General features: G+C 46.7%; 1 protein-coding gene across 2 annotated transcripts; it reads left to right on the top strand.

Moving 5' to 3' along the window:
* Nucleotides 1–4,189: 4,189 nt before the first annotated feature.
* Nucleotides 4,190–23,940, top strand: LOC132571197 (zinc finger protein 436-like). 2 transcript variants are annotated; one of them, XM_060237899.1, is made up of 5 exons: nt 4,190–4,313; nt 6,818–6,913; nt 13,591–13,758; nt 18,676–18,804; nt 21,857–23,940. In XM_060237899.1, exons 1-5 carry the CDS (start codon nt 4,280–4,282, stop codon nt 23,023–23,025), a joined length of 1,596 nt encoding a protein of 531 aa, XP_060093882.1. In that variant the 5' UTR covers nt 4,190–4,279; the 3' UTR covers nt 23,026–23,940. The 2 variants fall into 2 exon arrangements, with proteins under 2 accessions (XP_060093882.1, XP_060093883.1); XM_060237900.1 differs by lacking the exon at nt 13,591–13,758.
* The last annotated feature ends 848 nt before the right edge of the window (nt 23,941–24,788 follow it).

Here is a 24,788-nt window from a genome sequence, read left to right as displayed (position 1 = left end):
GGAGCTGTCTCCCCTGCAGGCGGTCTCTGCCTTAAGAATGAGGGCCGAACAAGGGGACCCTCTGGCTGTGGGTCCACAGCTAGAGGCTGCCCTGGAGCACAAGGTACAAATGAAAGAGCAGGACATGATAGCGAGGAAAGGCCCGCCTGCCGCCCAGGTGAGGGATAACCAGGGATGCTGGGAAAAAATGGAGGAAGCTTTTTCTAATGAGGACCTTGCCTGCTTAGATGCACAAGATCATCAAATGCCGAATCCAGAGCGGCCCACGAAGGAAAGCAGCCCAGAGCAGCTCTGGACGCAGGGGAGCTTGAGTAGGGGGACCGGCTCTGAGATCTGTGGCGTGGAAGACGTTTTCCAGCAGAGGCAGCAGGATGAAGAAGAGGAGCTGGTGAGCACGCTGGTGTTTCCTGAGAGGAAATCAGGTTTTTGAGAAAGACATTCTGCCAGGTGTCTGGTCAAAGCATTCCATAACTCGACCATGGAAAAAACCTAAGAACATAAGAGAAGCCATGTTGGATCAGGCCAATGGCCCATCCAGTCCAACACTCTGTGTCACACAGTGGCCAAAACCCCCAGGTGCCATCAGGAGGTCCATCAGTGGGGCCAGGACCCTAGAAGCCCTCCCACTGTGCCCCCTCCCCCATCACCAAGAATACAGAGCATCACAGCTCCAGACAGAGAGTTCCAACAATACACTGTGGCTAATAACCACTGATGGACCTCTGCTCCATATGTTTATCCAATCCCCTCCATATGTTTATCCAATCATGTGGCCCTTTTGGGATAGGAAAATGATGAAAGATGCCCACTGGATCTGTTACCCTTTCTGGATAAGCAAGGTTTCTTTTTCTGGGAAAATAGGTGCTGGAACTCTCAATAGGGAAATGAAGGAGAAATGTTGACAAACTTACTGTTGACAAACTGGGTACCCCCTCGTGAGTTTTTAAACATTTTTTGAGAATTGTGTTTCCATGAAGAGGTTCCGGAACTCCCTTCCACCACGTTCCCCCAGGAAAAAAGCCCTGTTGATAAGTATCGGATCCTGTCCTCTGCCTCTTTGTTTGCAAAGAGGGGAACCCACCTTGGGGTGTGGACAGAGGATATCAACTGTTTTAGTAATTATGACCAAATATATTGGGATACTTGGTTAATATAGCAGAGTTTTGCCCAGACATGGACGCGAGATTCTGAGTGCAGAAAATAAAACTCCCAAGAAGTATACTGCAAAATAGAGGGGTGGGGTGGAGGGTAAACTTACATTTATTTAAGATCCAGTACACATTCAGGTTGCAGTCGAAAGGAGAGCGAGGAACCTAATCTAAAGAATACCTCCCCTATTAGAAGAAGAAGATACTGGATTTATATCCCGCCCTATACTTTGAATCTCAGAGTCTCAGAGAGGTCACAATCTCCTTTACCTTCCCTCCCCCACAACAGTCACCCTGTGAGGTGGGTGGGGCTGGAGAGGGCTCTCACAGCAGCTGCCCTTTCAAGGACAACCTCTGCGAGAACTATGGCTGACCCAAGGCCATTCCAGCAGGTGCAAGTGGAGGAGTGGGGAATCAAACCCGGTTCTCCCAGATAAAAGTCTGCACACTTAACCACTACACCAAACTGGCCAGCTTGTCTGGCATCATGTCTGTTGCAGTATGAGGGCATTGCCTCTGCATAAAAGACTTGGGCTGCCAAGCTTCCGCTGGGGGCAGAACCCCCCAACCCACCAGCACAGGGCAGGCCACCCGGGGGATCCCTGCCCCCAAAGGCCCCTGTCGTCATGTGATGTCCCTGGCGCAATGACATCACTTCTGGGGGATGTCATCGCACAGTGTACACAAGGTGCATGAGAGAGGAGTCTCCCACTGCAGCAGTGGAGCACTTAGCAACCTTATAAAAGAGTTCTAGAGATGCATGTCTCTGTGGAAGGCCATGTAGAGACTGTGAGGAGAAAGAGGAGAGGGAGAGAGAGAGAGGCAGCTCCCAGGTTAAGACAAAGAGAGGCATCCCATTCAAGGAGATGCCATCTATACACACTTAGAATGATGTAGTCCCCCACTCCCCCATGTCCAGGCATGCCAAGTCACTCACTCCAAGACTCTAGGATTGCCAAGTTCAATTCAAGAAATAACTGGGGACTTTGGGGGTGCAGCCAGGAGATATTGGGAGTGGAGCCAGGAGACATTGGGGTGGAGCCGGCAGCAAGGTTATGACAAGCATAATTGAACTCCAAAGAGAGTTCTGGCCATCACATTTAAAGGGACAGTTCATCTTTTAAATGCCTTCCCTCCATTGGAAATAATGAAAGATAGGGGTACCTTCTTTGGGGACTTATAGAATTGGATCCCGCAGTCCAATCTTTTTGAAATCTGGCGAGTGTTTTGAGTAGAGTCACCAGATGCTATGCTAAAAATTTGGTGCCTCTACCTCAAAAAACAGCCCCCCCCGAGCCCCAGATACCCAAGGATCAATTCTCCATTATATCCTATGGGAATTGGTCTCCATAGGGAATAATGGAGTGCCCAGCATTCATTTCCCTCCCCCTCCCCACTTTCTGATAACCTTGAAGCGGGAGGAGGGTCTCTAAACCAGGGGATCCCCTGCCCCCACCTGGGGATTGGCAACCCTACAACTCTCCCTTGACTTTTATGCCGTCGAGCTTCACAATGTTCTGTGCTGAGTTCCTCATTCCAGCGAAATGGTACCTCCATGTTCAGCAGTATATCTCTGAATATCAGTTGCCTGGGGAGGGCAATAACAGAAGGAGGCACTGTCCTTCTTTTGGGCCCTCCTCAAACTCTTACATGGCCTTATGGGATAATTAGACAAACTCATGAAGGTCTGTTAGGCCTGCTAGAGTCAGTGGAACTTCTTTGTCCCCTCAGTCTAATAGCCGTTGATAGGTTGCCAATCCCTAAGTGGGGACAGGGGATCCCCTGGTTTGGAGGCCCTCCTCCTGCTTCAGGGTGATCAGAAAGTGTGTGGCGGGGGAGGGAAATATCTACTGGGCACTCCATTATTTCCTGTGGAGACTGATTCCTATAGGGTATAATGGAGAATTGATCCATGTGTGTCTGGGGCAGGGATGTTTTTGAGGTAGAGCATTTGCAGCATAGCATCCAGTGCCTTTCCCAAAAAGGCCCTCCAAGTTTCAAAACGATTGGACCAGGGGGTGCAATTCTATGAGCCCCAAAAGAAGGTGCCCCTATCCTTCATTATTTCCTATGGAAGGAAGGCATTGAAAAGGTGTGCCGTCCCTTTAAATGTGATGGCCAGAACTCCCTTTGGAGTTCAATTATGCTTGTCCAACTTTGCTCCTGGCTCCACCCCCAGAGTCTTCTAGCTCCACCCCCAAAGTCCCCAGATATTTCTTGAATTGGACTTGGCAACCCTTACTGTTGACAAACTTATCCTCCATGGATCTATCTCTCAGCCTAATTTACCTCACAAGCAAGGATTCAATAGCACCTTAAACTAACAAAATTTGTGGCAGGGCCAGGGGATGAGCTTTCATGATACTGAAGAACTTAGAAGAGTGACTCATGAACAATGCTCCCTCCAAGCTGAGTTAGTGTGAGGCAGCTCACAGTTTTTTAGCCTCCAGCTCACACACTTTTCTCTTAGCCCAGGAAAAATGTCCCCAGAGCAAACTAATTTATGCAGTAGCTCACATCTTTAATGCCAGAAGCTCACAAAGTAATTTCCACCCCCACCCCCCGCAAGACTCCACAGTTTACAGAGAGTATTGCAAAAGCTCCTCTTCTGCCACAAATTGTGTTAGTCTTTAAAGTGTTCCTGGACTCTGGGGCTCTTTGCTATTGCTACAGACAAACTAACATGGCTACCCATCTTGATTTCCCTCACAAGATTGTTGTGAGGGGAAAATGGAGGCAAGGAGAATGATGTCACCCATTGGGAAGACAGGCAGGCTATGAATGAAGTAGTACAATAAAAATAAAGTGTTGACTTTCTGAATATTCCTATTGTTTCCTATTCAGCAAACACAACTCAAAGGTTAAATGAGACCCTGAGATGATAATCTCTAGGAAAGCCTTTTGAAACATGGAAGGCCGGGCCCAGTCGGAATTCCACCCCTGGGTAATTGCTCCTCCTGCCCACACTGAGATTAGGGGAATCAAGGAAACAGGGTCTGGCCTGGCCTTGTAGACCACTAACCTCCTTCTCCCTTCAGGAAACAGTGACCTTTGAGGAAGTGGCCGTGCGCTTCACAGAGGGAGAGTGGGGTTTACTAGATCCAGGCCAAAGGGCGCTGTATAGAGAAGTCATGGTGGAGAACTATGGGAACGTGGCCTCGTTGGGTAAGCATCTCTTTGCTCTTCCTTGACAAAGCTTATGAAATCTGGTGCTGGTCAGAACTTGGATTGACTGTTCCAATATATTGCATTTTATTACGTTACATAGATCTTATTTTCTTGTTGTTACTGTTATGCAGGGATTTTTGTAGCAGGAACTCCTTTGCATATTAGGCCACACGCCCCTGATGTAGCCCATCCTCCAAGAACTTAAAGGGCTCTTAGTACAGGGCTTACTGTAAGCTTCAGGAGGATGGGCTGCATCAGGGGTGTGTGGCCTAATAGGCAAAGAAGTTCTTGCTACAAAAAAAGCTCTGGGAGAGAGAGAGAGAGCTAGAGAGAGAAGGTTGCCAGCTGCCTGGATTTAAAAAGAAAATGCCCAGGCCATAAGAGAAGCCATGTTGGATCTGGTCAAGGGCCCATCCAGCCCAACACTCTGTGTCACACAGTGGCTAAAACCCAGGTGCCATCAGGAAGTTCACCAGCAGGACCAGAACTCCAGAAGCCCTCCCACTGTTGCGCCCCGCCCCCAAGCACCAAGAAAACTGAGCATCACTGCCCCAGACAGAGTGATCCCTCTCTAGGGGTGTAAAACTCATTTGTCAGGAGGGCCAGATCTGACATAAATGGGACTTTGTGGAGCTGAGCCATGCACGTCCTAAAATGTAATGCCAGAGAGAGGAGATGTACACAGGCAAGGACACAGGCAAACACAAATATATTATTTTAACTTAATATACAAACATGCTTAAAACTCTTGCAAAATTTTGTTTAAAATGGAAAGGTAGGGGAATTGTGGGATTTTGGAATGTAATTTTAGAAATAAAACATCAAGGAAAAGCACAAGGATCACACAGAAAACTAAAAAAAAAATGCTCTCAGCCTGGGAAAACATGAAATGGCAAGGCAAGGCATTGCAAGCTACCCCCCCCTCCCCACATCGACTCAGATTAGCAATGGTTCTCCAGTGTAATATCCCCCTTTGGCTGTGGGTTCCCAAGTTAGAATACTCACTAGCCATTAGTTCTCACTCCATTTGAGAAAAGACAAAGCTGACTCAAAGCATCCACACTTGATTTTCAAGGACACAACTCAAGGAAGCTTCAGCTGGCCATAGGAATGCTGGAAAGTTAAACCTCTCCATTGAAATAAAGTTACAAGGAAAACGTGGAGTGGATTTCCCATTCCAGTCTGCTCTGCCTGTAGGCCCGAATGGGAAATCCATTCCACATTTCCATTGCAGCTTCGCTTCTGCTTTAGCCTCTGCAAAGAGAAGGCAGAAGGAGCTGGGATCATTGGAAGCCTCCGAGCTTTGCAGGGTGAGGACAGGAGGGGGGAGAAGAGAGCCCTGCAGACCTGAGTGAAGTCTTCTGGAGGCCAGTTTGGCCTGCGTGCCACATTTGACACCCCTACTTTACACCTTATGTCTAATAGCCACTAATGGACCTCTGCTCCAGATGTTTATCTAATTCCCTCTTTTTAAAAAACTGTATTCTTAATAATTAACAGATTTTTAGTGCACAATGCAGACATCAATAAACCATCATAACATAGGGTTGCCAAGTCCAATTCAAGAAATATCTGGGGACTTTGGGGGTGGAGCCAGGAGACATTGGGGGCAGAGCCAGGAACAAGGGTGTGACAAACATAATTGAACTCCAAGAGAGTTCTGGCCATCCCATTTAAAGGGACGGCACATCTTTTTAAATGTCTTCCTAACATAGGAAATAATGAAGGTTAGGGGCACCTTCTTTTGGGGCTCATAGAATTGGACCCCCTGGTCCAATTGTTTTGAAACTTGGGGGGTACTTTGGGGAGAGGCACTAGATACTATACTGAAAATTTGGTGCCTCTACCTCAAAAAATAGCTCCCCCAGAGTCCCCGAAACAACCAGATCAATTCCCCATTATACCCTATGAGAATCGATCTCCACACAGGGAATAATGAAGTGCTCAGCAGACGTTTCCCTCTCTCTCCCCCCCCCCCCCCCAACCCTGGTTCTGGTGACTCTGAAGCGAGGGATTGGCCTCTCTACTCACGAGTTGCTTCCAGCTTCTTCACAGCAACACAGACACACCATCCCAAGAGGAAGCCTTTCAGTCGGAGACTGAAGCCTCTGGAGGTGCAAAGGCACATGGTCCTCTGGGGGTGGGCTTCCCCCACTGGCCAGCTGACTGGGGGTGAGAAGCAGCCTGGGAAAGCGGAAGAACCCTGGCTGGGACCTGGGGATTGGCAAGCCTATAATTCCCAATATTCTATGTTGAAACCAATGTATTATTTATTCATCATATCCTGCTTCATTTTCCCTGAACTATCACTATCAAGCAGGGTAAGATGTGTGGTTGGTGAAGACACAGCTGAAGCATACCTGGGATACTAGACTGTCGTCCCTTTGGGGGGAATTTTGCCTCCTGATAGTAACTGAGCTCAGAAATAAGCTGGCTTTCTCTCCCTGAATGTTTTTTCCACACTTGAAAGAGTCACAAATAATCGCTGTTTCCTTCCTTAGAAGGACCTCCAGCAGCCAAACCTGACCTCATTTCTTGGCTGGAAGAAAAAGAAGAGGGATTTGACCAAAACTCTGAAGAAGGGGAAAGACCGGCAGGTATGCTTTTATTTGCTCATTCATTCCCTTGCTTTTCTATCCAACAGAGACCCAAAGCAGCTTACATTGCTCTTAACAGCCTCCATTTTATCCTCACAAGAACAACCCTGTGAGGTAGGTTAGGTTGAGAGCAATACTCCCTCTAAGCTGTGAAGTCTTGTGAGCAAAAAACTCTGCTTTGTGAGCTACTGGCTCACAAATTCTTGAGCTACTGCATAAATTAGTTTGCTCTGGCCTATTTTTTCCTGAGCTCAGACAAAAATGTGTGAGCTGGAGGCTACAAAAATGTGAGCTAGCTCACAGTAACTCAGTTTAGAGGGCACACTGGTTGAGAGGGTCTGAGGCTGGCCTGAAGTGACAGGCTCCATTAGCGCCACTGGGAAGGAGTCTAGGCCTGTAGCGCCCTCAAGTGTTTTCTTTCTTTAATAGGTCTCACCCCACAGCATCTGGATCGAGGTGCTGATGCTGTTAGATTTGTCGGCCGCGTTTGACACGGTCGACCACCGTCTACTTACCCGCCGCCTCGCCGACGTAGGGGTTAGGGGGTTGGCTTTACAATGGCTCTCCTCCTTCCTCGAAGATCGGGGGACAAAGGGTGGCAATCGGGGGTGGGCTGTCCCAGAGGTGCACACTAGATTGTGGGGTGCCTCAGGGAGAGGTTCTCTCACCGATGCTATTTAGTATCTATATGCGCCCTCTTGCCCAGATTGCCCGGAGGTATGGGCTTGGGTGTCACCAATATGCAGATGGCACCCAGCTCTATCTGTTAATGGATGGCTGGCCTGGCTGCGTCCCAGGGAATTTGGACCTGGCACTGCAGGCCGTGGCAACCTGGTTAAGGCTGAGTGGGCTGAAGCTGAATCCAGCGAAGACAGAAGTCTTTTGTGTGGGCCGGGGCGCTCTGGGGAGGGAAATACCTCTTCCTCTGGGGAGGGAAATACCTCTCCTGGGTCAGGAGCTTGGGAGTCCTACTGGAGCCTTCACTATCAATGGAGGCCCAGATAGCAGCCACTGCTAAGTCAGCCTTCTTTCATTTAAGGTGGGCAAGGCAGTTGGCCCCCTTCCTAGAGCGCCAGGACCTAGCAACAGTGATTCATGCAACGGTCACCCCGAGACTGGATTACTGTAATGCCCTCTACATGGGGCTGCATCTGTGCCGAATCCGGAAGCTGCAGCTGGTGCAGAACGTGGCAGCTAGGCTGCTATTGGGGCTCCCAAAGTGGGAGCACATACAGCCGGGGCTACGCGAACTGCACTGGTTGCCAGTTACCTACCGGGTTCGTTACAAAGTGCTGGTTATTACCTTTAAAGCCCTGCCTACCTGAGGACCTGCCTACCTGAGGGACTGTCTTTCCCCATACGAACCCCAGAGTGCACTGAGGTCAGCAGGGAAGAACCTGCTGACTATTCCCGGGCCAAAAGAGGTAAAACTACAGAGTACCCACACTCGGGCCTTCTCTGTTATGGCTCCACGCCTATGGAACCAGCTTCCAGAAGAAATGCGGGCCCTGCGGGACTTTGAACAGTTCCGCGGGGCCTGCAAGACCATCCTCTTCGGTGAAGCCTTCACCGACTTCGCCGACTAAAAGACTGAGAGACTGCTTAAATGATTCTTACCATCTGCTGGAATAGCACCAAGATGTTAATTTTATTGTTTTTAGAATTTTAATTAAATTGTTAGCTATTGTTTAAATCATTGTATAACTCACTGTATTGACTGATGTTGTTAGCCGCCCTGAGCCTGCCTCGGCAGGGAGAGCGAGATATAAATAAAATGATCGATTGATTGATTGATTGAAGAGTCAGAATAGGGCAAGATGGTTGCCTTCAGCCTGATCTAGGGTTACCAACCTCTAGTTGGGGGGCGTGAGATCTAGAATTATAGCTGACCTCCAGACTGCATAGATCACTTATTTGTTCAAAGGATTTATTCTACTTCTCCTGGAGAAAATGGCTGCTTTGGAAGGTGGACTGTATGCAGGACTTTTATTGTAGAAAAAGCCCGGCAGGAACACATTTGCATATTAGGCCACACCCCCTGCCATCTCCACTGTTTCACACAGGGCTTTTGTTGTAGAAAAAGCCCAACAGGAACTCATTTGCATATTAGGCCACACCCTGACTCCACAATTGTTACATACATTAGGAACTTATTTGCATATTAGGCCACATCCCCTGACACCAAGCCAGCTGGAACTGCGTTCCTGTGCGTTCCTGCTCAAAAAAAGGTCCTAAGTGCCGTATTTTTCGGTCCATTGGACGCTCCGGACCATTAGACGCAGGTGCCTGGCTGGGAGACAAGGGCGAGATCGCTCCCTCCGCCCCCACCGCAAACCCAGCACTTTGCAGGGAGCGATCTCGCCGCTTGTCTCCCAGCCAGGCACGCAGGCGCCGGCGTGCTTCCTCCGCGCCTGCGTGCCTGGCTGGGAGACAAGCAGCAAGATCGCTCCCTGCGAAGTGCTGGGTTTGCGGTGGGGGCGGAGGGAGCAATCTCGCCCTTGTCTCCCAGCCAGGCATGCAGGCACGGAAAAAGCACGCCGCCCCCTGCACAGTCGGCGCTCGCGAAGCGCTGGGTTTGCGGAGGGGGTGGGTGCTTCCTCCATGCCTGCCTGCCTGGCTTCAGCTGATGCTTACAGCAAGCCACCAGGATCGCTCCCTCCGCCCTCCGATCCCAGCGCTTGCTATAAGCAGCAGCTGAAGCCGGGCAGACAGGCACAGAGGAAGCACCCGCCCCGTCTGCAAACCCAGCACTTCGCAAGCGCCGGCTGTGGAGGGGGCGGCGTGCTTTCTCCCTGCCTGTTTGCATGGCTTCAGCACTGATGCTTAAAGCAAGCGCTGGGATCGGAGGGCGGAGGGAGCGATTCTGGTGCTTGCTGTAAGCATCAGAGCTGGAGCCAGGCAGGCAGGCGCGGGGAAGCGCTGGGACGGAGGCAGCGGATCCCCCCCCCCCGGAGGAAGGTACGTACGGTACCTTCGCTCTATAAGTCGCACACACTCCCCCCCCCACTTTTTTTTTGGGGGGGGGGAAAGTGCGTCTTATGGTGCGAAAAATACGGTATATGGTATTATACCCCATCGAGGTCCCTCTCCTTCTTAAACTCAACCCTCAACTACCTAGGTATTTCTGACCTCAGAGTTGGAAACCAGATGCTGATCCTTCTCTCCTCTGGCTTCAAAGGCACGGCCTGACCGTTCCTCCTCAGCACTCCCTGGGCTAGCCTAATAAAAGATTGTCCAGGGGTGGGTTGACCCTGGGCTCCCCCAATGTCCTCTCTTCAAGTGCAGACACATGGTGAAGTGGACAGAATCTGACCAATAGCTTCCCTGTCTGGCTTGTCCCTTCTCTTGCCCCGCCCTGCCTTGAGGTTTTAAGCAAACCAAAACACCTCAAAACCTCCCCGGGCAACATGAAAATAAATTAATTACTAGCTCTACTTATCCAATATTTACTAATAATAAACACAGTGAGTTCAATGATAAACAAACAATATTATACAACACAAAATCCCTGCAGAACCAAAAGCACACGCTGTACTATGGAACAATGTCCTGTAGAATGTAATTGAGCTGTAATACAAGTCCGACAATATGCAAAACCGGTCTGATATTGTTTCGAGTTCAAAGTCTCTTCTTCCTGGGACCATCTTCTTCATTGTTAATTCAGTAGGTAAGTGGTGCCTCTTTCTGTTTGTAATGGTCTTGTGTAGCGGAACAAAACATTTTTCTGTAAAGTATATCAAACGTTTGTGATAGTCTCATTATATAGCTAAACACGTTTCTATATAAAATTATGCCGAAAATGTTGTATCTCCTGGACAACCAGTTATTTATACGAATAAAATGTACCAAACTGTTTACTCACTCTCGCTTTCATGGCTCTATTTCTATTTCTCCATTGAACGCCTTACAAATTGCCTTCATGTCCTTTTGAAATGGCGTTCACTACCTCTGCTGTAAGCCATGTAAAAAGCTACCACCCTAACCATGCTCACCTGCTCATTCATTACAATCATTATTTAAAGGCATGTCTCACATTTATTCTAATACATACTGTAAATTATTATCAAATTAATCTCCTGCTAATTAGAAAAAAGAGGAAGGGAAAAAAATCTCTTAAAAATTCTGTATCAGTATCTATCTTCTATCTTCTGTATCAGTATCTATCTTCTAAAGGTATACCTAACATTTCCCCCCCCCCTTGGTCCAGTCATGTATAAGATCAATTGATATTAATTTATAATTAATATTAAGTGTTAGAACAAATGTTAGGTATACCTTTAGAAGATAGATACTGATAAAGGTTTGGTCATGTATTGGACCTATTTTATTATGATACATTGCATGTAATATGCCATTTGCATAGGTTAATTTTATATAGAAACGTTTGTTTAACTGTATAATGTGACTATCACAAATGTTTGGTATACTTTACAGAAAAATGTTTTGTTCCACTACAGAAAAAGGCACCGCTTGCCTACTGAATTAACAACGAAGAAGACGGTCCCAGGAAGAAGAGTCTTTGAACTTGAAAAAATATTGGACCAGTTTTGCATATTGTCGGACTTGTATTACAGCTCAATTACATTCTACAGGACATTGTTCCATAGTACAGTAGGAGCGGCATGTGCTTTTGGTTCTGAAGGGTTTTTGTGTTGTATAATATTGTTTGTTTATCACTGAACTCACTGTTTAGTATTAGTAAATATTGGATAAGTGGAGCTAGTAGTTAATTTATTTTTATGTTGCACGGGGAGGTTTTGCGGTGTTTTGGTTTGCAGTGAAACCTCCATGGTCCCAGTTTGGTTGCCACGTCATCTTTCAGGGACGATGGCTGATAGTATTGAGGTTTTAAGCGGCTGCTGTACCTGCCTGCCGAGTTTCCAGGAGTTCCCAGCTGTTGCTGACCTCCTCTTCTGGACTGTTATTGTCTGCTCCCTGAGCCTGCTGCTGGGGCACTTCTGGGTGTGCCAAATAGGGTTGCCAAGTCCAATTTAAGAAATATCTGGGGACTTCGGGGGTGGAGCCAAGGTTAAGGCTGTGACAAGCATAATTGAACTCCAAAGAGAGTTCTGGCCATCACATTTAAAGGGACGGCACACCTTTTCAATGCCTTCCTTCCATAGGAAATAATGAAGGATAGGGGCACCTTCTTTTAGGGCTCATAGAATTGGATCCCCTGGTCCAGACGTTTTGAAACTTGGGGGATATTTTGGGGAGAGGCACTAGATGCTGTACTGAAAATGTTGTGCCTCTACCTCAAAAAACAGCCCCCCCCCCGAGCCCTGGATACCAGCAGATCAATTCTCCATTATTTTCTATGGGGATAAATCTCCATAGGGAATAATAGAGTTCCCAGCAGACATTTCCCTCCCCTCCCGCCGCTTTTTAATGACCCTGAAGCGGGGGGAGGGCCTCCAAACCGGGGGATCCCCTGCCCTCACCTGGGGAATGGCAACCCTAGTGCCAAAGCTTTTCTGAAGCAGGAACTCCTTTGGATATTAGGCCATACAGCCCTGCTGTAGCCAGTCGGCTTTTCGTACAGGGCCTACTGTAAGCTCCAGGGGGACTGGCTACATCAGAGGTTAGTGGCCTAATAGGCAAAGGAGTTCCTGCCACAAAAGAAGGCCTGGGCCTCACCCTTGTTCCTAGCAGTGTGTCTCTTCTGGAACAGGTGACTGTGTGGGAGGCGGCCTTTCATATGTTCGTCCTCCCCATTGCCTAGTTGGCTTCCATGGCTAAGGACTAAACTTGAGGTTGCCAACCCCCCCCCCCCCCCCAAGTGGATGCAGGGGTCACCCACTGCCAGGCCCCACCTACCCACTGCAGATTAGCTGGCCAGTGAGTGTGGGGGAACTCACCCAGAAAAAGCGGATGATATATCGTCTCTGCCTGTGTGATCTAGACGCGATGTCATCACTTCTGGCACATCAGAGTGAAACTCTGGTATTTGGGAAAAATATCTATGATAGTAGCCAACTTTACTATATGATTTTTGCCCAAATACCAGAGTGTCACCCCAACATCCTGGAAGTGATAATGTCACTTCCAGGTCACATGGGCTGTGATGTAGGCGTGCCTCTGTACATCATCTCTCCTGTTCCTAATAAGTCCCCACCTCATCCCTGGCAACCCTAGCCAACTACGCACGTGAGAGACGGTATGAAGTAGTGGTTAGAGTGTCAGACTAAGATATGAGAGACACGTTCGAATCTCCAGTCTGTCTTGGAAGGTTGCTGGGTGACCTTTGACCAATCACACACTTTTAACCTCCACTACCGCATAGGATTGTTGTGAGGATAAAATGAGAGAGAATCCTGCCATAGACCACTTTGGGACCTTATTTGGGAAGAAAGGTGGAGTATAAATAAAGGGAAAATTCCCCAGTCCAGACTCAGCAACTCAAGGGAGCTGATCCCTCTAGCGTGGAGATCAGTTGTAATTCTTGAAGACTTGAAGGCTGGCAACTATCTTCTGCTGTTTAACCTTATTTGGAATTTAAAATTGATTGGCCATCTGCTGTTTAACCTTATTTGGAATTTAAAATTGATTGGCCATTCTTGTAGGTGTACTACAGAATTAAGATATTAATATTTAAGCCAGTATTCCTCAATAATATCAGTTTCTGGGAAGGGATTTGTTTTGAGGCTTTGTTTTTTCCCTCCTGGCATTCTTAGCAGGCTGTGTTCCAACTGGCGGGGTATGGGACGGCAAAGGTGACACAGAACCCCTTGAGCTGTTGTCCAACAGAAGTGGGAGAGAAGAGGTGGAAGACTTGGGGAATCAAAGCGAGACAACGATGCAGGAGGAAAACCAGCTGATCGAGCTGTGGAGGAAGAAGTCAAATGGTACTTCCTTAGATCGATGGTAGGCCTTTTGGGGGCCTGAGCATTGTGGAGTTTCTTGAATGAGCCTCTTGTCTGTCAATGGGGCAGTTAATGTCTGTTTCCTAGAACAAGAATCACCAACTTTGGGTTGGGAAATTCCTGGAAATTTGGTAATGGAGGCTGGGGAAGGCAGGATTGGAGGCAAGGTTGCCAATCTCCAGATGGCCCACTATTATGACTGATCTCCAGGCAACAGAGGTCAGTTCACCTGGAGAAATGGCTGCTTTGGAAAGTGGATTCTATGCTGGGCTCTTTTTCTAGCAGGAGCTCCTCTGCATATTAGGCCACGCCCCCTGCTGTAGCCAATCCTCCTGGAGCTTACAGTAGGCCCTGTACTAAGAGCCCTCTAAGCTCTTGGAGGATTGGCTACATCAGGGGGCGTGGCCTAATATGCAGAGGAGCTCCAAAGTCCCTTCTCTAAAACCTGCCCTCCTCAGTCTCCACCCACAAAACCTCCAGGTATTTCCCAACCTGGAACTAGCAACCCTACAGGGAGGTCAGGAGGGAGTTGATTCCATGGTGACCACTGTCCAAAGCAGCCATTTTCTCTAGGGAAACACAGAATCATAGAATAGAATCATAGGATCATAGAGTTGGAAGGTACCTCTGGGGTCATCTAGTCCAACCCCTTGCACAATGCAGGAAACTCACAAACACTTCCCCCTAAATTCACAGGATCTTCATTGCTGTCAGATGGCCATCTAGGCTCTGTTTAAAAACCTCCAAGGAAGGAGAGCCCACCACCTCCTGAGGAAGCCTGTTCCACTGAGGAATCGCTTTAACGGTCAGGAAGTTCTTCCTAATGTTGAGCCGGAAACTCTTTTGATTTAATTTCAACCCATTGGTTCTGGTCCTACCTTCTGGGCCCACAGAAAACAATTCCACACCATCCTCTATATGACAAGTACTTGAAGATGGTGATCATATCACCTCTCAGCCGCCTCCTTGTCAGGCTAAACATCCCCAGCTCCTTCAACCTTTCCTCATAGGACTTGGTCTCCAGACCCCTCACCATTTTCGTCGCCCTCCTCTGGACCCATTCCAGCTTGTCTAGATCCTTCTTAAAATGTGGTGCCCAAAACTGAACATGATACTCCAGGTGAGGTCTTACCAGAGCAGAGTAAAGCGATACCATCATATCACGTGAACAGACTATACTTCTGTTGATACAGCCCAAAATTGCATTTGCCTTTTTAGCCACCGCATCACACTGTTGACTCACGTTCAGTGTATGATCCACTAAGACCCCTAGATCCTTTTCACACATACTACTGCTAAGACAAGTCTCCCTCATCCTATAACCATGTATTGTTTTTTTCCTGCCTAAATGCAGAACTTTACATTTATCCCCGTTAAAATTCATTTTACTGATTTTAGCCCAGTTTTCCAGCCTGTCAAGGTCATCCTGTATTCTGTTTCTGTCTTCTTCTGTGTTTGCAACCCCTCCCAATTTAGTATCATCTGCAAATTTAATAAGCATTCCCTCTATTCCTTCATCCAAATCATTGATAAAGATGTTGAACAAAACAGGTCCCAGGACAGATCCTTGAGGTACTCCACTTGTCACTCCTCTCCAAGAGGATGAGGAACCATTCACAAGCACTCTTTGGGTGCGATTTGTCAGCCAGTTACAGATCCACTTAAAGGTAACAGGATTCAACCACATTTTACCAACCTGTCAACAAGGATAGTATGTGGAACTTTATCAGAAGCCTTACTGAAATCAAGATAAACTATGTCTACAGCATTCCCCCAATCCAGCGGGGTAGTCACTTTCTCAAAAAAAGAGATCAGGTTAGTCTGACATGACTTGTTCTTGAGAAAACCATGCTGGCTCTTAGTAATCACATCCATTCTTTCTAAATGTTCCAGGACTGACTGTTTTATGATTTGTTCTAAAACTTTTTCAGGTATAGACGTCAAGCTGATGGGTAGGTAGTTACCTGGATTGTCTTTTTTCCCCTTCTTGAAGATGGAGACAACATTTGCCCACCTCCAATCTTCCGGCACCTCTCCTATTCTCCAAGAATTCTCAAAAATAACAGCCAGAGGCTCAGAAATTACATCCACAAGCTCTTTTAGAACCCTTGGATGCAATTCATCTGGCCCTGAGGACTTAGTTTCATTTAAAGAAACTAGGTGTTTATGTACTACCCCTATGCTGATCCTAGGTTGGAACTTCATACCTCCTTATATATTCTGTTTTTGCCATGTTGAGCACCGTTTCCCTCAGAAGAGAAGACTGAGGAAAAGTAGGAATTGAGCAGTTCCGCCCTCTCTTCATAACCTGTTACAATTTCACTTTCTTGCCCTCACAATGGGCCTACCATGTCCTTGCTCTTTTTCTTACTCTGAACATAAGAAAAGAACTCTTTTTTGTTGTTTTTAGCAACTTTGGTCCGCCTAAGCTCATACCGAGCTTTAGCTTTCCTAACTTTTTCTCTACAAGCACTGGTGATTTGTTTATATTCATTCTTGGTTATAAGGCCCTCCTTCCAATTCCTAAAGGAGTCTTTTTTATTTCTCGGGTCTTTTGAGAGCTGTCCATGGAGCCACTTCGGCTTCTTCGGGCTTTTTCCATTTTTTCTTCTCATAGGAATCATCTGTGATTGCGCTTTCAGTATTTCGCTTTTAAGAAACTCCCACCCCTCCTGAAACCCCTTCCTCCTAAGTATTTCTGACCATGGGATTTTACCCAGCATAGTTCTAAGTTTATCGAAGTTTGCCTTTCTGAAGTCCAATCTATAAGTCTGTCTACTTATAGCTTTTCCCTTCCCTAAGACTGTAAATTCCAAAATCACATGGTCACTACTGTCCAAGGTGCCCACTATTTCCACTTCTTCAATCAATTCTTCCTTGTTGGTGAGAATCAAATCCAAGATAGCAGATCCCCTTGTTTCCTTCTTCACTTTCTGGAAAAGAAGGTTGTCAGCAAGACAAGTCAGGAATTTGTTTGACTTTTCATTTTAGCAGAGTTGGACTTCCAACAGATGTCCGGGTAATTGAAATCTCCCATGATCACTGTATCTCTTCTCTTGGAGAACTTTGCAATCTGCTGTAGAAGTATCTCATCCAAGTCCTCTGCCTGACTTGGTGGTCTATAGCAGACCCTCACAATAATATCACTGTTATTTCTTACTCTTATTTCTTACTCTTACTCTTACCAGCGACTCTCAACTGAGCTGCCATGCTCAGATTCACATATTTCCTCACAAGTATATACCTCCTTCACATATACTGCTACGCCTTCACCCTTTCTCATTTGCCTGTCCCTTTTAAATCAGTTGTACCCCTGAATCCTAATATTCCAGTTGTGAATGTCATCCCACCAAGTTTCAGTAAGGCCTATTGTGTCATAATCTCCGCAGTGTGTAGTGTGGAGATAATTTGTATTGATCCACCAAGGAATATATTCCTCCCTTCCCATCTTCTGTTCTGAGAGTTCATGTCTCAGAACAGAATTTAGGGTTGCCAATTCCCAGGTGGGGGCAGGGGATCCCCCAGTTTAGAGGCCCTTTCCCCCGCTTCAGGGTTATCAGAAAGCAGGGGGGAGGGAAATATCTGCTGAGTGCTCCATTATTCCCTATGGAGACCGATTCCCATAGGGTACAATGGAGAATTGATCTGTGGGTATCTGGGGCTATGGGGGACTAGTTTTTGAGGCGGAAGCACCAAATTTTCAGCATAGCACCCAGTACCTCTCCTCAAAACGACCCCCAAGTTTCAAAAATATTGGACCAGGAATCACATACTATGAGCCCCCCAAAAAAGTGTCCCTATCCTTCATTATTTCCAAAGGAGGGGAGGCATTTAAAAGGTGTGCGATCCTTTTAAATGTGATGGCCAGAAGTCCCTTTGGAGTTCAATTGTGCTTGTCACAACCTTGCTCCTGGCTCCACCACCAAAGTCCCGATATTTCTTTAATTGGACTTGGCAACCCTATATCAGATGTGACCTGCTTAGTATCGCACCTAGATGGTAGAACTGAGGGAAATTCAAGTGGGCTTTCTCCCTGCTGGATTAACTAAATCTGCATTTGCCATAGGGGTATTGAGAAGGTGAATAAATATTTTTGTGTTTAAACGTGATGGTGCAGCAGATTTTAAATATCGATACATACATATTTTTACATGTAATTTGTAAACATAATTTTTGTTAACTGCATCCTTAAAAAAAAATAAACTAATCAACAGCTAACCAGTAGAAAAAACAATAACAAAATGCAGATAAAAGTCAATAGCCAGGTCAAACTATATCCCAGCAGTACAAGAGAAAATGGGACAGTCTTGGCCAGGCAGTCAAAATATACTAGAGAACATGCGGAGTGACCTTTCTTTGGCTGAATGTTTATAATCAGGGTGTCACTACCAGAAAGCCCTTTCCGCGATAGCTGTTTGTCTAACTTCAAAAAGTGGACTAATACAGAGAACTGACTTGGACAATGATCTTAACAACCATGTAAGTTAATATGGATATGAAATGTAATGTAATGATTGAATTATGCCCAGAAACAAACAGGGGACTTATCAAAATCTTTGATTGTGTTTTTATACTTGTATCACTGCAGCTGGCTTTCTTTTTAATATAAGCTGCCTTATAGATTTAGGGTTGCCAGGGTGTGCCTGGCAATGGGGAGGGGGGGATTTCACTTTCAGGAAAAGCCGGAAGTAGTGTCAGGTTTTACCATAGAGTTTCTGGCAATTCCTAGAGTTACCTGATGCCACTTGCGGGTTTTCCCTGGAGGAGACACTGCAGCACAGATAATACTGACAGGGGCGTGGGAGCCCTGTATAGATGTTTTGATAGAGGTATTAAGGTAATAGATATTTCTGCCAAAGGGTTTGTTTTCAAGGTTCTCTTTCCGTCTGTCTCCCAAAGATGGCGACATTGTGACAATGACCGGGGAAGAGAATTTTCAACAGGAAGGCCTCATATTGGAAGAGTCACCAGAGCCTTTACCAGGAGGGTCCCAGCAGACAGCTTCCTTCCCAGCCAAAGCTACTGAGAGTAAGTACCCATTACAGAAGAGGAAGTCAGGGCAAATCCCTGAGAGAAATCTTGTTGGCTGTTTCCAGTGGGTAGCCATTAGGGTTGCCAAGTCCAATTCAAGAAATAGCTGGGGACTTTGGGGGTGGAGCCAGGAGACTTTGGGGATGGAGCCAGGAGACATTGGGGGCGGAGCCAGGAGCAAGGGTGTGACAAGCATAATTGAACTCCAAGGGAGTTCTGGCCATCACATTTAAAGGGACAGCACACCTTTTTAAATGCCTTCCTTCCAGAGGAAATGATGAACAATAGGGGCACCTTCTTTTGGTTCTCATAGAATTGGACCCCCTGGTCCAATCATTTTGAAACTTGGGGGAATATTTTGGGGAGAGGCACTAGATGCTATATTGAAAATTTGGTGCCTCTACCTCAAAACACAGCCCCCCCTCAGAGCCCCCGATACCTCCAGACCAATTCCCCATTATACCCTATGAGTATCGATCTTCAGATAGGGAATAATGAAGTGCCCTGCAGACATTTCCCTCCCCCCCTCCCCCGCCCCTTTCTGGCTACTCTGAAGTTAGGGATTGGCGTCTCTACTCACGAGTTGCTGCCAACTTCTTCAAAGTAACACGGACACACCATCCCAAGAGGATGCCTTTCCAATCGGAGACTGAAGCCTCTGGAGGTGGAAAGTCACATGGTGGCTTTAGGGGTGGGGTTCCACCCCCCCCCCCCGCTGGGCAGCTGGGGGCCTGGGAAAGTGGAAGGACCCCCGCTGGGAACTGGGGATTGTCAAGCCTAGTAGCCATGTTAGTTTGTAGTAGTAGAACAAAATTCAAGTGCAGTAGCACCTTAAAGACTAACACAGTTTCCCAGAGTATAGGTTTTTGTGAGCCCAAGGTCACTTTGTTATATTTAACATGAACAGGGGTGCAAGTGAGCTCATGAAAGCTCATACCCTGAAAAATCGTGTTGGTCTTTAAGGGACTATTGAACTTGGGTTCGGTTGTCTGTCACACTTATATCCCAACTTTCCTTCAAGGGCCTTCCCCCAAGGTTCTCCCATCCATCTCATCTTCACAACAACCCTGTGAGGTGGGTTAGGTTGAGAACAACAAACCTGAGGTCACCCAGTGAGCTTCACTGCATAGTAAAAGGGGAGATTTGAAGCATGGTCTCCTCAATTCAACATTCTCAGAACTATGAGGAAAGGCTGAGGGACTTGGGAATGTTCAGTCTGGAGGAGAGGAGGTTGAGTGGGGACATAATTGCTCTCTTTAAGTATTTGAAGGGCTGTCACTTAGAGGAAAGGAAAGAGCTGTTCCTGTTGGCAGCACCCACCATAATAGGTTTAAATAAGAGCAGGAAGGTAGCGGCTGGATATTAGGAAAAACTTTTTTATAGTAAGAGTTGTTGAATAGTGGAATCAGCTACTTAGGGAGGTGGTGAGCTCCCCCTCACTGGCAGTCTTTGACCAGTAGCTGGACAAACACTGTCAGGGATGCTCTAGGCTGATCCTGCATTGAGCAGGGAGCTGGACTAGATGGCCTGCGTGGCCCCTTCCAACTCGGTAATGCTACGATTCTACAATTCACTACCATTGAAGTGACTGAATGTTACAGAAAGACTCCCTGTACATAAAAAACTAGGGAAAGGGTTAAGCTTCACCCCTAAAATGCTAGTTTTCTATGTTCAGGAGTTTTTTTTAAACTGTAATCTTCCTCCGCTGGATTGTCTTCCATTTTATATACTTATTTTTATATCCCGCTTTTCTCCCCAATGGAAGTCCAAAGAATTTGACATCATTCTCTCCTCCATTTTATTTTCATGACAACCCTTTGAGGTAGAAGAAGAAGATATTAGATTTATATCCTGCCCTATACTCTGAATCTCACAGTAGGGTTGCCAAGTCCAATTCAAGAAATAGCTGGGGACTTTGGGGGAGGAGCCAGGAGACTTTGGGGGTGGAGCCAGGATACATTAGGGGTGGAGCCAGGAGACTTTGGGGGGTGGAGCCAGGAGACATTAGGGGTGGAGCCAAGATCAAGGCTGTGACAAGTATAATTGAACTCCAAAGGGAGTTCTGGTCATCACATTTAAAGGGACAGCACAGCTTTTCAATTCCTTCCTTCCATAGGAAATAATGAAGGATAGGGGCACCTTCTTTTGGGGCTCATAGAACTGGACCTCCTGGTCCAATCTTTTTGAAACTTGGGGGGTATTTTGGAGAGAGGCACTAGATGCTATACTGAAAATTTGGTGCCTCTACCCCAAAACACAGCCCCCCCAGAGCCCCAGATACCCGTGGATCAATGCTCCATGATTTCCTATGGGAATAAATCTCCATAGGGAATAATAGAGTTCCCAGCAGACATTTCTCTCCCCTCCCCCCACTTTCTGACGACCCTGAAGCTGGGGGAGGGTCTCCAAACCAGGGGATCCCCTGCCTCTACCTGGGGATTGGCAACCCTATCCCACAGTCTCAGAGCGGTTATAATCCCCTTTACCTTCCCCTCCTAAAACAGATACCCTGTGAGGTAGCTGTGGCTGAGAGAGCACTTACAGCAGCTGCCCTTTCAAGGACAACTCCTACGAGAGTTATGGCTGACCCAAGGCCATCCCAGCAGCTGCAAGTGGAGGAGTGGGGAATCAAACCCAGTTCTCCCAAATAAAATTCCACACACTTATACACCAAACTGGCTGCAGAGGATGGTGCAGAATTGTTTTTTGTTGCCCCAGAAGGTCGGAACAGAACCAATGGGTTGAAATTAAATCAGAAGAGTTTCCAGCTCAACATTAGGAAGAACTTCCTGACGGTTAGAGTGTTTCCTCAGTGGAACAGGCTTCCCTGGGAGGTCGTGGGTTCCCCTTCCTTGGAGGTTTTTAAGCAGAGGCTAGATTTCCATCAAACAGCAATGCTGATCCTGTGAATTTATGGGGAGGTATTTGTGAATTTTCTGCATTGTAATGGGAGTTGGACAAGTTGACCCTGGGGGTACCTTCCAACTCTATGATTCTGTGATTCTATCTCATCCTGTGCTCTTACTGATTTCTGTCTTTCTTTCACAAGCTGATGATATCGAGAGCGAGAGTGAGTGGGAACCCGGAGAGATGATGTCTGAAGAAACAGAGGATGAAGATACAGAACAGAACTATGGGAGTCAGAATGGACCAGAAAGGCAGGAAGAAGACCCATCAGCAATGTGGAGAAACAAAACCCCTGATAACCAGGCTAACAACTTCCACGGAGCACTAGCTCAGAAGAAAACATACAAAGGAAAGAGAAAGAACCAGTGCAAAGTTTGTGGGAAAAGCTTCACTCGTAAGTCAAGCCTTAAGGTGCACCAGAGAATCCACACGGGTGAAAAGCCTTACAAATGTACAGTCTGTAGCAAGGGTTTTTGTGATAAAACCAGCTTTCTCAGGCACCAGAGGATCCATACTGGTGAGAAACCTTATAAGTGCCCAGATTGTGGGAAAAGCTTCAATCGGACCACCAACCTTATCACACACCAGAAAACCCACGTGGAGACTCGAGAGAAAACGTTCCACTGCTCCAGCTGCAGCAAGAGTTTTTACAACAAGTACAGCCTCAAGACGCACTGGCGCAGCCACACCGGGGAGAAGCCCTACAAATGCTCCAGCTGCAGCAAGAGCTTTTGCGACAAATCCAACCTGGAGGCCCACTGGCGGGTGCACACAGGCGAGAGGCCCTTCGAATGCTCGGAATGCGGGAAGACCTTCAGCGACCGCCGGACCCTCCTGCGGCACCAGCGCATCCACACCGGGGAGAAGCCCTACCGGTGCTCAGAGTGTGGGAAGAGCTTCAACGATCTTGCTACACTCCTGCGGCACCAGAAGATCCACACAGGGGAGAAGCCATACCGGTGCACAGAATGCGGGAAGAGCTTCAACCAGAGTTCACACTTGATCCGCCACCAGGCAACGCATGAGCAACGCCAGAGGGGCACCTCACGTGGGGCCAAAGCGGCTTCCATTGGAACCAATATTGGAACCAATATCTTTTTGGACATAGGTGATTTCTCCCAGGAGGGCTACTACAGGTACACTCACCCAACAGAAACCTTCCACTGGCCACTCACATCATACTCCCCTTCCACAGATACAGGAGGCGGAGGTGGCATTACAAATGTCTGGACTATTGCGGAGTCTCCTGTTGGAGATCAACCCATCTTAGTTATGAAAGAACTCCCAGAGGACCGAACCATCACCCTGTGAGCACTTTGTACGCACAAGGGGGTTTCCTTTCTTCCTTTCAGCGGAGACTTCCCCATTGAGCATTACAGTCCGGTCAAGAGAGGATTCTGATCGTTGTCTAGACGCTCCTAAAAGTGACCATGGTCCTAAAAGTGACCATGGTTCCAAGATTAAATTTCTCAACCCTCAATGAGGTAGCCTTATACAAATGGACCTGCTACCGGGGACTGGCACAAATGGAGAAAAAAAAATCCAGATAGAAAAGTCTCTGGGAAGATGCCATGTTAGTTCCAGTAGTGAAAGACAGGCACGGAGTCTGTGATATTTCACTCCTCTGTCTTCTTGGCCGGCATCCGTTATCTATATTTATTAGAGCAATCCGCTTCTTGACAGTTCCCATAGCAATGCATGCCTTAGAAAAGGAATTGAGATGGATCATGGGAGATTATGCAATTCTGAATGGCCTTCAATGAAAGGTTCAGACTTTCCATTTCACAGCACTATTTAGATTGACTGAGATTGGACAACCTACGGAGTGACTTGGAAATCATCTCTCTGGAAGACCAGACCATGGTTTGAGGGTTGTAAAGATCTTTGCCCCTCCTCCCCCTTTCATCTCATAAGGTTTTCAAATCAGCTTATCTTTAACTTGAGAGAAAAGAAACAAATTAGAAACGGGTATCTTTGATTTGTTCTGATTAACACCACATTTGAAAAGGATGTCTAAAAAAAAGGCTTGTTGTTTCTTGGCTGGTTAGATGAGGCAGTAGATAGTTGAATTTGCCACAGCATGTATCTAAAAAGTTGTCAAGAATATATTGGAATGCAGCTTCTCGTATCAGAAGAAATTTGCTTTTTAAAAAATAAGTGGGTAGAAGGCATATGGAAATATACCAACCAGAATCCCATAAGGGTGTCCAGTGCAAGAGATTATTTTTTTTTTTTTAAAAAAGGTAAATTAATACAATTCTTTTAAATCTTATATTCCAAGCTAGTTAACAGCCTGGACCAAAAATTTCATACAGGCCTAGGAACCCTTTAAACTGAGGAATAGAGAATAGCTCCCTTTCAGATAACTGGTTTCCAGTATTCAGTTTTGGGATAAAAACTATCCTCTGTGAAAATGAGTATATAGATATTGGCGCATGTATATGAGAGAGAACGTATGGGATTTCCCAAGGCATTGGCATGCTTTTTAATACATAAGACTTGTACATACATACTAATGTGTTTCATTCATGATTCAATAGAGATTAGATATAAGGGTGTGTTGTTGTGTGTGGAAATCAAGAGGTGTCATCTGCCCATTTAGAAAGCCCCCCCTCCGGGGGAAGGAAGAGATCTTGATTAGGATTTTGTAGCAGGAACTCCTTTGCATATTAGGCCACACACCCCTGATATAGCCAATCCTCCTGGAGCTTACAGTAGGCCCTGTACTAATAGCCCTGTAAGCTCTTGGAGGATTGGCTACACCAGGGGGTGTGGCCTAATATGCAAAGGAGTTCCTGCTTCCAAAAAAGCACTGATTAGGACTGTGATGCTGGAGAGGATAATATTTTCCTATTAGGGCTTGATGTGACTGGACTATTGCAGCATTTCTGATCAAGGAGACAGTGCAGGCATTTTTACTCCAAAATAAATCGCAGCAGTATGTATCTAACCATCCACAGACTTCACGAATGGCACTATTGCACTTCCCACTATTGACATCTTGAGACACACCCACACACCAGAGTTTTGTTCCTGGGGATCAGTGGACCCTAAGAATAGCAGTGGAGGCAAAG

Source organism: Heteronotia binoei, chromosome 5 (genome assembly GCF_032191835.1).
Source record: "Heteronotia binoei isolate CCM8104 ecotype False Entrance Well chromosome 5, APGP_CSIRO_Hbin_v1, whole genome shotgun sequence".
Lineage (NCBI taxonomy): Eukaryota > Metazoa > Chordata > Lepidosauria > Squamata > Gekkonidae > Heteronotia > Heteronotia binoei.
This window is presented reverse-complemented; position numbering and strand designations above follow the sequence as displayed.

What these genes read in the sequence shown, in the direction of transcription:
- LOC132571197 (XM_060237899.1), top strand. Translation starts at nt 4,280, where the DNA reads ATGGTGGAGAACTATGGGAACGTGGCCTCGTTGG. An exon ending in TGGGAACGTGGCCTCGTTGG is followed by an intron (nt 4,314 to 6,817) that starts GTAAGCATCTCT and finishes TTCCTTCCTTAG; the next exon opens with AAGGACCTCCAGCAGCCAAA. An exon ending in AGAAGGGGAAAGACCGGCAG is followed by an intron (nt 6,914 to 13,590) that starts GTATGCTTTTAT and finishes CATTCTTAGCAG; the next exon opens with GCTGTGTTCCAACTGGCGGG.